This window comes from Coenobita brevimanus, chromosome 18 (genome assembly GCF_032717465.1).
Source record: "Coenobita brevimanus isolate Jiangsu-jjx chromosome 18, ASM3271746v2, whole genome shotgun sequence".
NCBI lineage: Eukaryota > Metazoa > Arthropoda > Malacostraca > Decapoda > Coenobitidae > Coenobita > Coenobita brevimanus.
The window spans coordinates 16,526,324-16,541,302 of NC_136971.1; the positions used below are offsets into that span (position 1 = coordinate 16,526,324).

The 14,979-nt window shown below is 41.9% G+C and overlaps 1 protein-coding gene across 1 annotated transcript in view; it reads left to right on the plus strand.

The window, feature by feature from the left end:
* The window catches only part of LOC145391405 (neuronal acetylcholine receptor subunit alpha-10-like), a 71,409-nt gene extending 58,202 nt beyond the window's left edge, over positions 1-13,207 (plus strand). The window contains exons 8-10 of the mRNA XM_080266013.1: positions 950-1,121; positions 1,783-1,898; positions 13,109-13,207. Of these exons, the coding sequence (XP_080122139.1) occupies positions 950-1,121; positions 1,783-1,898; positions 13,109-13,207 (387 nt within the window). The remainder of the gene's footprint in view (positions 1-949; positions 1,122-1,782; positions 1,899-13,108) is intronic.
* The last annotated feature ends 1,772 nt before the right edge of the window (positions 13,208-14,979 follow it).

A 14,979-nucleotide genomic window follows, 5' to 3' on the forward strand; every position in this document is an offset into this window, starting at 1 on the left:
CAACGCCCGAGGGATCACAAACACAATCCTATGAATAAACAAATACGTATGCTAAACGGACTTTGAGAGTGTTTGCAACCTGTTGCAATTGAGAGATTCGTGCGAGAATTACGGAGGCGATAACCAAGGAAACATGAATAAAGTGAGGTGCATGCAGGATAACCCAGTCAAGCTATATTCACACAGTGCAGTCATTCCACCAGTCAGTCAATGTCTTCTCAGTATAAGCAGTCAGTCAGTCGGTCTGTTCACCCTCATAGCAACCATCCAGTCAGTGTCCAATCAGCCAGTCAGTCTCGGTCAATATCCCCAGCCCAGCCCTGTATTATCCTAGAAGGGAGGGGGGGGCAGTACCTGCAATCTGGCTTACCTGTGGTTCGCTAATAACTTCACCTATCCACCTGTGCTAATAACTTCACTTGTCTTACCCACCCACATCAATAACTTCACCTGCCTTTTCCATGTATATTAACTTCACCTGCCCACCTACACACCTACACTAACTCCATCTGCCCTCCCACCCTCCTACACTAATAACTTCCTATCGTACTACCAACCTGCCTACCTACCTACCTACCTACTTGGTTACTTGCTTACCTGCAGACCTACCACTTTTCTTTCCTACCTACCTACATGCCTACCTCCTACCTACCTGCCTGATTTCTAGCTTTCCTTCCGACCTATTTTCTTACCTACCTGCCTTACTACATACCCACCCACCTACCTTTTAGGCATCATATTGAGGGATATATTAATACTGGTATTACTGTGTGGTTAAAATGGTGCATTCATAATACAGGAAGGCATAGTGTGTGTGTGTGTGTGTGTGTGTGTGTGTGTGTGTGTGTGTGTGTGTGTGTGTGTGTGTGTGTGTGTGTGCGTGCGTGCGTGCGTGTGTGTGTGTGTGTGTGTGTGTGTGTGTGTGTTTAAATAATGCTCTAACACACAGGACCTGCGGCCGGACCGTGGCGTCAAGGTGGAGTCCATCAGCAGCGAGAAGTACCACATGACTGAGGTGGACTCCCTGGACCACTTCACCGTCTCCCCTCGCTTCAACCCAAGACGACATGCGCCACCAAACAACGACGCACCCACGCAGCTTACCACTTCACAGACGTCAGGTACATTGATTTGTACATTTACTTTAGGTACGGCGCTGAAGGGGAGCCTACACGTGGTGACGCTATGCACTCTGGGTGGATCAGCTGTGTCGTCCACCTGGGAACCAAACTTCCCCATATTTCCCTCCACCTAGCTGTGGGAAGGATTCCTGGTCAGAAGCTCACCATTCTTCATGTGCTGTGTGCCACAAAGGGGCATCGGGTCCCTACACGAACTGTGTACTGTACTGTACCTTTAGGAACGCCCCACAGCGGCAGTTGCTTACCTATGGTTAAAGGGTCTGCTTGGCCAAACAGACCGAGATTAAGCATCAGAAAAATCAGCAACACTCAGTTACAGTCATTAGTCGCTTTATGCTCCATTTGCTGTAAATATTCCGTTTACATTTCAGTAGTCCCATAATCCTTCACATGTGATCCCACTGAATAGATTCTTACCACATCAGGTAGTCAGTACTTCCTTTATACAAGTACACTTAGTAACCTCTTTGTAGTACCAGCACTAGACAACGCGAGTGTTCAGCAGGAAGTGATGATAATGATGTTGGTAATTATGACGATGATGATATGTGGTGGTGGTGTTATTTGTGATTCTGATAGCGATAATAGTGCTGCTGTCGGTGGTTACAATGATGATGATCATGATGATTCCCTCCTACAGATTTCGAGCACCAGTTTATGCGAGTGCTGAACAAGGTATACCAAACCATCGAGAAGAACGAGATGAGGCTAGGCGAGCAGGACAGGAAGGAGGCAACCAGAGTGGAGTGGCAGCAGGTGGGTGGACCAGTGTGTGTGTGTGTGTGTGGGGCGGGGGGGTATTGTTGGAATTTTAGTGGCAGTAGAATAGAGAGGTAAATCTCGTGGAGTGATGGTTGTTGGGTAGAGAGGTAGTGAAGGAATAACATCATGGAGTGGAAGCAAGTCGGTACAGAAGCAGAGCATTGTTCATGATGATGATCTATCTATCTATCTATCTATCTATTGCCAGACGCCTCAATCCCGTTTGGGGTGGCCACAAACAAATCGCCTCCAAGTCGCCCTGTCCCCCGCCATTTCACTGCCCTGCTCCCAACTCACACCCCCCTCTCTCATATACCTCTCCACCCCATCCCTCCATCTCATCCTCAGCCTCCCCCTCCCTCTTCCCCCCTCCACCTCACTCACATACACTCTCTTCGTTAGTCTTTCACCCTCCATCCTCTCCACATGGCCAAACCACCTCAGTGTGTTCCTCATAACGCTTCCTATCACATCCACATCAACACCACAACGCTCTTTCATTCGTCAGCCTGTCTCTCCACGTGACTCCACAGGCTCCTCTTAAATAACTCATTTCCACTGCTCTCACTCTTGACTTGTGTCCTTCCAACAATGTCCAAGCATCACTTCCGTATGTTAGAGTTGGTATCACAATACTGTCATGTAGTAACTTTTTCACTTCCATGCTCACTTCCCTGTTTCTTATCACTGCTTTCAAAGAACCAGCAACCTTTCTTCCCTGCTGTACCCTTTCAAGCACTTCACCCTCCAAACCTCCATCCTTACTCATCACACTACCCAAGTACTTAAACGTACTCACATTTTCCAATTCCTCACCATCCAACCTCGCTGTACATTCACTAACTTCACCTCTCTCAAAGACCATCACTTTACTCTTCCCTACATTCACCTTTAGATTCCGTTTCTTACACACTCTCTCAAACTCATCCACCAAGCCTTGCAGTTCCCCTTCGTCTTCACTCAACAACACAGTATCATCTGCAAACAGCAATACAGGGAGTTTCCAAACACTATCCTCTCTCACCAGGGCCACTCCAACATCCACTACCCTACCTTGTACCTCTTTTATTACCCCATCCATGTAAAGATTGAACAACCATGGAGACATGACACATCCCTGTTTCAACCCAACTTTCAAAGAGAAAAATTCACTTAGTTCACCATCCACACGCACTGCAGTCTTCGCACCATCGTACATACTCTTCACAGCTTTCAACAACTTCCCATCTACTCCATATATTCTTAACACTTTCCACAATCCTTGTCTATCCACCCTGTCATATGCTTTCTCCAAATCCACGAAAGCCGCATACAACTTCTTTCCCTTCTCTAGAAACTTTTCCACTAAAGATCTAAGAATGAATATCTGATCTACACAACCTCTTCCCTTCCTAAAGCCTCCCTGTTCTTCTCCAACTAATTTCTCTGTTCTTTCTCTAACTCTGTCTATAAGTATCCTACCATACACTTTTCCTATTATACTAAGAAGACAAATGCCCCTATGATTACCACACACTTCTTTTTCCCCCTTTCCTTTGTACAAGGGAATAATTATACCTGACTTCCAATCCTCCGGGACTCTACCTTCCTCCCAGGCCAATCTGCACATCTTCCACATCCATTCTACTACTATCTCTCCCCCATGCTTCAGCATTTCACCACACACTCCATCAATTCCTGGGGCTTTCCCCAATTTAACTTTCTTCATTGCTTTCACAACTTCTATCCTACTGATTTCTTCCTGTCTCCTCACCTCCCTCCTTCTCCCAGCCATGCCCCAGCCACTTATACTCGCATTACGTCCATCCTCTACGTTCAACAATTCCTTAAAGTGTTCTCTCCATCTGCTCACTTTTTCTCCCTTCTCCACTAGTAATCTACCATTTTTATCTTTCACTCCCCTGCCAACTTCACTTCCACCCTGTCTTACTCTTTTCACCTCTCTCCAGAACATTTTCTTATAGTCCCTCCACTTTACACTCAAATTCCTTCCAAATTCCTCATCCACTCTCTTCTTACTCTCTCTTACTAATCTTTTCACCTCTCTCTTTCTTTCTACATATAACTCTCTCTTCCGCCTCTCAACTTCTTCCACGCCCCTATTTCTCATCCATTCATTGTATGCTTTCTTCTTTTGTGCCACAGCCTGTTTCACCTTTTCAGTCCACCACGCTGTTCCTTGCACCCCCCTCCGTCTTCTCTTCCTTCCACACACCACATCACATGCTGCACATATTTCTTCTGTAAATATCTTACACACACCTTCCACGTCTCCCATCTGCTCCAATTCATATTTGCCCAATCGTTCCTCCACTTCTCTCTTATACTCTGCCTTTTTCTCATCCTCTTGTAACCTTTCCACTCTCCTTGCAACTACTCCTTCCTCTCGTCTTTCCCTTCTTCTATTCCTCCATCATACTTGCATTCTAATTCTGGCCACCACCAAGTAGTGGTCAGAAAGTTCACTCCCCCAACCTCTATACACTCTTGCATCCTTTACACATCTTCGCATCCTTTCATCCACACACACATAATCAATCATTGCCTTCCTTTCAGTTAGTTCACCACCCACCCTTCTCATCACTCGCCATGTATACCTGTGGATCATTTTATGCCTGAAGAGGGTATTGGCTATCACCAACCCCCTCCCAGCACAAATGTCCACTAACGCACTCCCATTCTCATCTATCTCAGCAGGCACACCCCACTCATCAACTATTCCATCCACCTTCACATTCCTAACTTTACCATTCATATCACCAATCAAAAACACTCTCTCATTCCTTCCAAACTTTTCCATGCACACTTCTACATTTGTCCAGAACTCTTCTCTCACTCTTTTAGCACGATCTTGCGTTGGTGCATACACATACACAATCGCCCACATTTGTATTCCAACTTTCAACTTTACCCACACAATCCTTGACCCAACTGATCCATACTGTCTTATGCTCCTCTTCCATCTTTTACTCACAACTATACATACTCCTTCCTTTGCCCTCTCATTCTCACCTACTCCTGCACATATACCCCATCCATACTCCCATTCTCTCACACTTTCTCCTCTCCATTTTGTTTCAGTTATTCCACATACATCCACTTTCGCACCCTCAAGCTCCTGGACAATCTCTCTCTCTTTCACCTCATCATTCGCTCCCCTTACATTCCAAGTTCCAATTACCATGTCCTTTGTCCAGTCCTTGGTCGTCATCGTTTGGTCAGTCCTTGTCCGAGGCTTATTGTTTGTTTTTTTAGTTGTTTTCCGGGGAGGGGCACTGACCCTCCGCCAACCCTTTTAGTCGCCTTTTACGACAAGCAGGGATACTGGGGGAGTATTCTTGAAAAAAAAACCCTACCCCCAGGGGGTAATATGATATGAGGAGGAGGAGTTGGAGGAGTTATGTTTTCCTGTCTTCTTTTTTTTTTTTTTTTTTAAGATCCTGCCCATTTCATTGATATAATGACATCATAGTTTTAGAATGATGATGATGATAATTTTGCTAATAACAGTAATATAATAATAATAATTGTAATAATAATAATAATAATAATAATAATAATAATAATGATAATCTCCATCGCCATAGCAATAATTATTACATTGGCTTTTTGAAATACCTGGACCTGGTATTAGCTGAAGTATGGGGCATGAAAGGGAGTGAGTTAATTAATAATCTGATATAATTTATGAGTCAAAGCAGCCGTCAGCTCTGTAACATCCAGTGTGTGTGTGTGTGTGTGTGTGTGTGTGTGTGTGTGTGTGTGTGTGTGTGTGTGTGTGTGTGTGTGTGTGTGTGTTACTTTTTGTGTTTGTATGTATTTATGTATGTATGATTGTGATAATTATATTTGTGTGTTTGTGTCTGTATGTGATTGTATGCGTGCCAGTGTAATAACTATGTGAGTATGTATATGTATGTGTACCTGCATGTGCGTTGAGGGGGGCCTGTGTTCGTGATCACATGGCCACAAACATGGGGTAATTTTATCATTTTTCATCACGTGTTTGGCGGCGGATGTGTGCCTGCGTGACCAAAAAATGTTGTCTTGTTTGGTGCTGGTGATGATGGTGGTGATGGTGGTGGTGATGATGGTGGTGGTGCTGGTGATGGTGGTGCTGGTGATGGTTGTGGTGGTGATGGTGGTGGTGGTGGTGATGCTGGTGATGGTTTTGGTGGTGACGGTGATGGTGGTGGTGATAGTCGTGGTGGTGGTAGATATAGCCCCAGGCTCATCTGAAACGTGAACCCGGTGGACTGCAGGCTGAAACTGTCGTCCTCCCGCAGTCCACCATCCTCCTTTCGGGGAATATAAAGGGAATTGAGTGACGTGTATATATCCGGGCAGTCCAGCACTGAATAAGGTGCCAAAACAAACACCTACCACGCAACGAAGAGAAGAACCATTTATTATTTATACGCAGCCTACTACCTCGTAAAGAAAAATAAATAAATACCATGAAACACCAAGAAAAAATAGATGGCTAGAATAAAGTAGAGTAGAGGGTAATGCCGCCCCCCGACAAAAGCCATTACACAGATTAGCCAGACCATCAGCCCAATAGCCTACTCTTACCCTCATTTTCCCGGTAAATCCTCAGACCGGGCTCCACTAACAAATGCGTAAGAAGGAAGGGGACGGGGGAGGGAGGGAAAGTGCAGTCGGGAACAAAAGTCGTCTCCGTCTCCTGCTTCTCTTTGTGTGGGTTTTTGACAATCAGGGTCCATTATTAATCCTTCGATGACCTTTTTTTTATTTTAGTCTCGTTACCTGCAGGTTTTATTCAGCTCAATAAAAACTTGTAATGATGGAATTTAAGGAATGCTATACGAGTATGTAACCTCCTCATTTTGAAAAATTTCTTAGACTAAAGATGTATTCCTTCTGAGGATTTTTTTTCCTTCTAGTTCCTTCTGTTCTTAATAACGTCCACTACCTTTTCTTATGTTACCGTTATCTTTTGCTTTGTTTAGTATGTTCCTTATATTTTTTAATTTGCCTCTTGTTTTTTTCTTTCTTTTATAGTCATATATTAAAGAGCTTCAGTATGTCAGTTACATTATTTTTCCTCTAAGTACCGGTACTGTAAGTAGAATATTAGGGGTTTATATATCAACGAGGAGATGTTTGAATAATGTAGACTTTTTACCTTTTTTTGTAATTTATGAGATTTTTTGTTTCAGATTCTTTGGTCGGTTTTTGACTTTTTATAGTGCCCTCATATGGTCTACATTTTTTCTTATTATTCCTTATGCTTTTACCATGCCATTTAGCTTTTTCCCTCCACCCTTTTTTGTGGCAACCTAATGTGCAACTTCTCAAACTTTTTTTTTTTTTTACTCTCCCCGCCGTTGTGGGAACTACTTTATTACCCTCCCCCCCAAGTAGTTGGAAAATTAGGGATATATGTATTTAGCAAGAAACTGTTCATATAATGTTGCGCCTTATTTTTTTTTGTTCTCCGTTTCCTAATAATTACTCTTCTTTTTCTCATAATATCTGTTACCTTTTTCTTGCGATTTCATGTGTTTTTCAGCTTTTTTCTGTTGCTTTCATGATACTGTAATATCTAACTTCCTAGACGTTTTTCTACTCCCCTTTGTTTTGTAGGAATCATATTGTCGTCTTAAGTATTAAAAAAGTTAAGACTATATGTATGTATGCAACGAGAAATTGTTTGTATAATTAGCCCAGTTTCCCGTTTCACGAATCACCTCAAAGTTTATTCATTTGTTGTACCAATTTATGTACTTTATATCCATTTAAATGTTCTTATACTTCTTGTTAAATATTTTACTTGGCTGTTCTTTTGCTTTATCTTTTATCTGTGGCTTTTTATGCAGTTTTATAATATGGAACTTGAGTAAACTTTTTTCTGTTTCCCTCCCTGCGTTGTGGGAATTACATTATTGCCTTCCTAAGTAAGACGAAAGTTAGGGGTGCATGTTTAACGAGAAAGTGTTCATTTATTTGTTTCTACATTTTTTCTTGCATATTCAACGTTTTCTGATTATTATAACCTCAACTTGCGGTCTCTTTGTCAATTACATTTTCCTTACGATTTTCTGCTTTTTATTATGCACCTTTTGTGAATTATTTTTCGTTCTTTTTTTTTTCTTTTTTTTTTTTAGGTATATGGACCTTGTTAAACTTTTTTTTTTTTTACGTCCCTCCCTGCGTTGTGGGAATTACATTGTTGCCGCCCTAAGAAGTAAGAAAGTTAGGAGTATGTGTATGTGAGGAGGGAACTTGGTGCAGAGGCTCAGCTTTTTAATGGAAGCTTGTCAATTATTCACAGGGATAAACTGGAACACGGATCATACATTACGCATTATTTTATATAATCTCCTTGGCTGTGATGGATGGGGTTGGGGAGGGGATGCTGAGGGATGGATGGGATTGGGGAGGGGATCCTGAGGGATGGATGGGGTTGGGGAGGGGATGCTGAGGGATGGATGGAGTTGGGGAGGGTATGCTGAGGGATGGATGGGGTTGGGGAGGGGATGTTGAGGGATGGATGGGCATATGTACTGTTGGGGTGCCAGCGGTCTCCTAACTCCGTCAGTTCGATAGTTTTTTTTGCATTTTCTGAGGCGATTTTCATGAATTTAAGACCTTCGATCTCGAGGGGTTAGTCACAGTCTTTATTAACGCTTTCTTACAAGAGGTCTCTCCCAAGCTGAATAAAATTATCTTGTGGCGAGAATTAAGTAAAAATGTCCTAGGATGCGTGGGTACCTGTTGCTGCGTTTTGTTGGAATGTTTGAGGATAATAAAGCGAGTTCTTCCTGTTTGAGAGAGAGAGAGAGAGAGAGAGAGAGAGAGGGGGGGGGGATTTGGATCTTTCATCATGATATTACAATTAACAGATAAATAGATGGGTCTGTAGATATATAGTTTATGTTATATTGAGACCTGTTTAATTTGAGGTGTGGTATTTTATGAGTTGTTTGTGAACCGGGGATGAAAGGGAGAGAGTCAACATTTCTCGTCCATTTGATGTGTGTGTATGTACATTTAGGTTCCTCCTGACCTCAACTCACTTCACCTTGATCATTTCAGTTTATATCTTACCTTACCGTAACTTTATGTAACTTACCTTGCCTTGCCTTGCCTTGCCATGCCTTACCTCGCTTTTCCCTTTTTTCTTTACCTTTCCTTACCTTATCTTACCTCCATTTAGAGTATACAGTATCTTCCAGCCTCACCTCTCCTCTCGCCTGTATCAGTAGCCATATCGTATTCTTTCCATCTTCGCATTATTCCTTCGTTGTGGCCGAGTGGTTAAGGAGGTCGTTTGTTATTTGAAAGGACGTGAGTTCGATCCCAGGCTGGGGCAGGGAACAGTTGGGTGAAGTTCGTTAAGACAGACTTTACTTACCCTCCTCAAGTCTCGCCGACAGATCATGAAAACACCTAATATCAGTGCACCAGTCCTAAATGAGACACTAGCATATATTCAGTATGGACGGTGGGTATCAGTGCCGAAATGGGGAAATGTGCAGGTGTGCGGCACATAGGACTGCAGTGCCTAAGCGAACAGGCTGTCAAGAATATGCCCAGAGTTGGACACAGAAAAATCTATAATATTTTGTTGTTTCAGCATTTATAGGAATTAGTGCAGCCTAAGAAAAACGTTAAATAATGAAATGTTTTAAGTTTTCTTCAGAGTTTAGTCCATGCGTTTCTGGATCTGTGCAAAAAGAAAAAAAAAATGTAGTTGAGAGGGAATTTGGTGGACGAGTGGCAAGTGCCCGTTGAAGGAGTTTAGGCGTAAATTTCCGACCGACTGTGTAGATTGTTTTCTTCGTCAGGATTTGGGTGTCCGGCTATAAATAGATGGATAGTCATTATTCTGCTGGAGTATCTTTCATGAACAGGGCATTGTTTAACAGTTCGACGGTGATTGCAGGTCTTTTCTGAGGATCATCAGTATCCCAGTCCCTTTTCTGAAGAGTTTGCCTTGGAGACTATTAAAAAATTTTCACCTTAATTTGGCCAGGATTTTCATCTTTATGCAGCATATTTCACCTAGCTCGTTTTCGTTTTCGTTTTTAAAGGCTCCAACATGCTTGCATGTGTCGGCCTTGGTCACCTAATGGCGGCTTTCCACGCTGCACGATCCATTGCAGCCTCCCTGTTCAGTCCCTTAACCCTAAGGTCACACTTAATGACCTCGTCCCATGTCTTTCTCGGTCTACCCCTCATAACCCCACCCCCAATATTAACACTTCTCACCTTCCTCACCCAATTATCATCCCCCATCCTCTCCACATGTCCAAACCACCTCAATCTACCTCTCCTCATCACGACACCAACACACTCCAGTCCCATCCTACCTCTCAACTCTTCCATTGTAAACCCAGCCCCTCCAGGCCTTGGACGCAGGGACGCACTGCACATCCACCTAATCATTGTCATTTCTGTACGTCTGAGCCGGCGAAACAAAAACAATAATACTTCGACCCTTTATCCTTTCGTAGCATTAACTTGTGACCACCACCATATTCTAGTCATAGTCTAACGCTGTAAATCAACTTCCAGTGTGGAGAGGTGAAAACTTTAGGTCAAGTTAAATAAAATAAAAAAAGTCCACCAGTGATAGCATGAAGTCTGACTGGAGTGAATGAGAGAATTTTGACCATCAGGGAGGATCAGAAACTTGGAGAGAAAAATGGTTGGGGGATGAAGATTGAAGTTTGTGGAGACGTAACGATTGGGAGACTGTGGCGGAAGCGGAACTAAAAAGAGTATATGAAGAGACTTGAATCCCTGAGGATGAACACTCGATACCGGAAAAATAAAAAGTGAACGAAGCGATATATTTTAGGGGAGTGACTCTAATTCTGAGTGGCATAGAAGGCTTTTGTCATACCTCTGTCTCAGTGATTTATGGTACGTATTACGCCATAACATAATCTTGTATGATGCTGACGCAAACTAGGCCAGTATTGAAAAAATAAACATACACGTTGTGTGTGTGTATGTGTGTGTGTGTGTGTGTGTGTGTGTGTGTGTGTGTGTGTGTGTGTGTGTGTGTGTGTGTGTGTGTGTGTGTGTGTGTGTGTGTGTGAGAGAGAGAGAGAGAGAGAGAGAGAGAGAGAGGGGGAGTCCCTGTCTGCCTACCTGCATGTTTTCAAGAGTTTTTTTTTTTTATATACATCGAAGCGGAAAGACAAACGAAAAAATGCAGAGAATAAAAACAAACAAACCGACCCTACTCATTCCAGTGCCCTCTCTCCCCTTTCGCGGTTTCAGTTAGTAAAGAGTTTATTGCCAATTCAATAGGACTCACGTATCGACGTTGCTGCTGTGCCCACTCGTTTGTGTTGCGCTTGGCTATTTTTCGTTCTGCTCTCGAAAATTTGTACAAAAGGCGGATTTTACAACAATCAGCGGAATAGTCACCAGCGGTTTGTGATAGGTTAAAGGTTAAGGTCACAAGAAAGTGTCATGTCAAGGTCAATTAGCAGTGTCAACTCACTTTTTTTTTTATCTGATTTGAATCTAAGGTAGTGGTAGTGTTGAGAACTAGGCAAGAATAATATGATTCGATTTTAAGTCATGTGTCGAAGGTAGTAAAATCAGATATTCGACTCAGAGACTAGTTGGTGGCCACAGGTGTTGCACTCTGAATACTCCCTCTTGTTTTATTTCAATCTTCCTACCTCCAGACGATTTCATACACATAGCAAAGGCATTCTGATCAAAGGTTACATATAGCCTTCATTATCCCTTTCATCTCAAGGGGTCTACCTTAAGATGAATAAAACCAGTGGCAGTGGTGTAGGGGTGGGGTAAGCTCCCTCCCCTCCCTATTTTTAACTCCCACCATTCTTTCCTTCTCATTTTTTCCCTCCCATGCTATTCTTTCCTCTCTCTCATGTCTTTTCCTCCTTCCTTTTCCTCTCTTTCTCTCCTTATTTCCTTTCCCTCCCTAATCTTTTCCCCTAATTTCTTCCTCATTTTTCTTTCCCTTTTTCCCTTCTCCTCTTCCCCCCTTGTCTTTCTCTCCGTCCTTCCATTATCCCCTTCAGTTTCACACCCTTCCCTGCTTCCCCTTTTCTTTTTACTTCTCTCCTTGTTTTTCCCCGCTCCTTTTTCACCCCTCACTTTCATTTTCTTGTCTCCCTTTTCCCTAGGCTTCTCTTCCTACGAGCATATTCCCCTCTCCTTCATACCATCCTTTCGTTTCCCTATTCGGTTCTCTCTCTCTCTCTCTCTCTCTCTCTCTCTCTCTCTCTCTCTCTCTCTCTCTCTCTCTCTCTCTCTCTCTCTCTCTCGGCTGGAACGGTCTATCTCCCTTTAATGCTGTCTTTTGGCCTTACCAGACGGGTTGGCATCACCTCTACACATACACACGTATGTAAACTTATATAAACACATGTACACATATATACACACACACAAGTACACATAAACAAAACATATACCTACATACAGACAAGCATACATGGACACATACATACACACACACTATACTTACACACCATACACACACCACACACACGTACACACGCATACACATGAGCACACCCATGCATACACACATATCATACCTATACATACATACACATACCTACGCGCGCACACACACACACACACACACACACACACACACACACACACACACACACACACACACACACACACACACACACACACACACACACACACACGAATAAGGTCCCTGCTGCTTCATTTTCCTTTTCTTCCTCTTCTCTCCTCCTTCCAGTCTACTTCTCTTTCCGCTTCTCCCTTCCTTTCCTCTCTTCGTTCATTTTCCCTCATCTCTTGTTTCTGTCTCATTTTTCTAAGTTATATAAACCTGCAACAGAAATAGACTTAATCCAGCTTCCTCAGTCTCTCATTCACAATCACGAAGACTGAAAGAAGCACTTGTCTGAAAATAAATACACACAAAACTGACCAGGTAGCAAACAGACAGCATCATCATCCTACTGATTTCTTTTCCGACGATGTTTTGCCTCGCAGACTGTAATTTAGCCAGACAAGTGTGAAGGATGGCACGCTTAATAAAAGAGAGAGGGGAGCGAAGGACGTAGTGTGCGTGTGTGTGTGTGTGTGTGTGTGTGTGTGTGTGTGTGTGTGTGTGTGTGTGTGTGTGTGTGTGTGTGTGTGTTTAAATGGGAAGATAAATATAGACATCAGATATTAACATTTTATTTTTATTTAATTTACAGGTGGCACTGGTATTTGACCGATTCCTCCTGATGTGTTTTCTGCTCTCCACCGTCATCGCCACTACTACCATCCTCTTCTCCTCCCCACACGGCCCATGACGTCACTTACTGGCCTATTTTGGCAGTAGTGGTAGTAGTAGCAATAGTAGTAGCAGTAGCAATAGCAGTAGTAATAGTAGCAGTGGTAATTATAGCTCCACTCATGACTAATGCCCAAACAGTATAATAAAAGAACAAGAAATATTACTTTATCTTTGGTTCAGGTTGGAAAAATAACAAAAAAAAATATTAATATATGTCATCTTTCGGTTCGGTGTGGAAAAATAACGAAAAAAAAAAATATAACAAAAGAAGTGTCTCTGTCTTCGATTGAGGTTGGGAAAATAACAACAACAAAAAACAGCACTAATATTATCTCTCTTCGGTGGAGGTCAATCATCAGTTAAATTAGTCAGAGGAAAAAGTATTACCGTTGTGTCAGCTGTCCAGGTTGGAAAAATGGCAGCAAGGAAAATAAATAAATAAAACTATGAATGTTGTCTCTGTCTTCGGTTTAGGTTGGAAAATTAACAAAAAAAATTATTATCTTTGTCTTCGATTCAGACGAAAAATAACAACAAAAATATTAATAATTTCTTCGGTTGAGAAAATTCATCAGTAATAATAATGACAGCAAAAGATGTTAACAATGTCTCTGTCTTCGGTTCAGATTAGAAAATCCTTAAAAAGTATTATTATTTATATCTTTTATTTCGGTTAAAAAAAAAGCTGCAACAAAAGGTATTGTCACTCGTTGGTTCAAGTAAAAAAAATCGCAACAAAAATGTATTAATATCGTGTCTTTCTAACAATGGGGCTCATAATTATTTTTCGGTTTTCATTTTAATATTGCCTTTGTCGTTGTCTGAGGTTCGTATAGTTGGATCTGTTAAAATAAATATTCTAGGATCTTTTCTTTTTGGCTTTGTTTACAAGCTATATAAAAATAAGTAAATAAATACACAAACTTTCTCCACAAAATTAGGGTTAATACTTTTAGTTTCCGTGTTTAAGAGAAAAATGGTAAAAAAAAAAAAAAATGCATCGTCTGGATTCATTTTTTTTTTTTTTTTTTTGCTTTCCTCTGTTAGATGAATATTTTATAAAAAATAATATCGCCGGTCGGTTCAGGCTGGTATTTTCGGCTTTCCCGTTTGAGAAATTACACACACATACACACACACACACACACACACACACATTAAATTTTTTGTCGTCTGTTCCGGTAATATATTAAGCTTTCCTGTTTCAATAAATAAATAAATGCTGAGACTACGTAAGCTATCTTTCGTTTTGATTTATATTGCCAGCTTTCCTGTCAAGTTTCCCGGTACTTGCGATTAAAAGACAGACAATTCATATTCCATTCGTTCTTAAGATCGCCCGGTCACCCCTTCTTCACGTTCTCTTACATCATGTTTCCAAGATGCTGGAGAGGATGCCTTCACTTAGTGGGACCCATAGAACCATCGGCCTCAGCTGCCTGGTTATACAAACGTCCCTATCCCTATCCCTATCCCCGGAAAGGAGAATGATGGACTGCAGGAGGAGGGCAACAAATTTATCCTGCAATCCACCGTGTTCACGTTCAGATGGGGCCATGATAAAAACTAGATTAAAACAAAATCCTTCTGTTCAGATTTCCGTTTTTAGCCACTCTTGTCCTAGAGATTCCCGAGCGATAATAATAGCATTTTTTGTTTCTTTTTAGTTCTGAAAATTTTCAACTTTTACTAAACAGCTGAGCTTTCTTTTCTTTTCCAGGCTTGTGTTTTTTTATGTTTGCAAATTTTTCGCATAATTTTTGTTTCAGGATTTTATTTTTGTTTCCT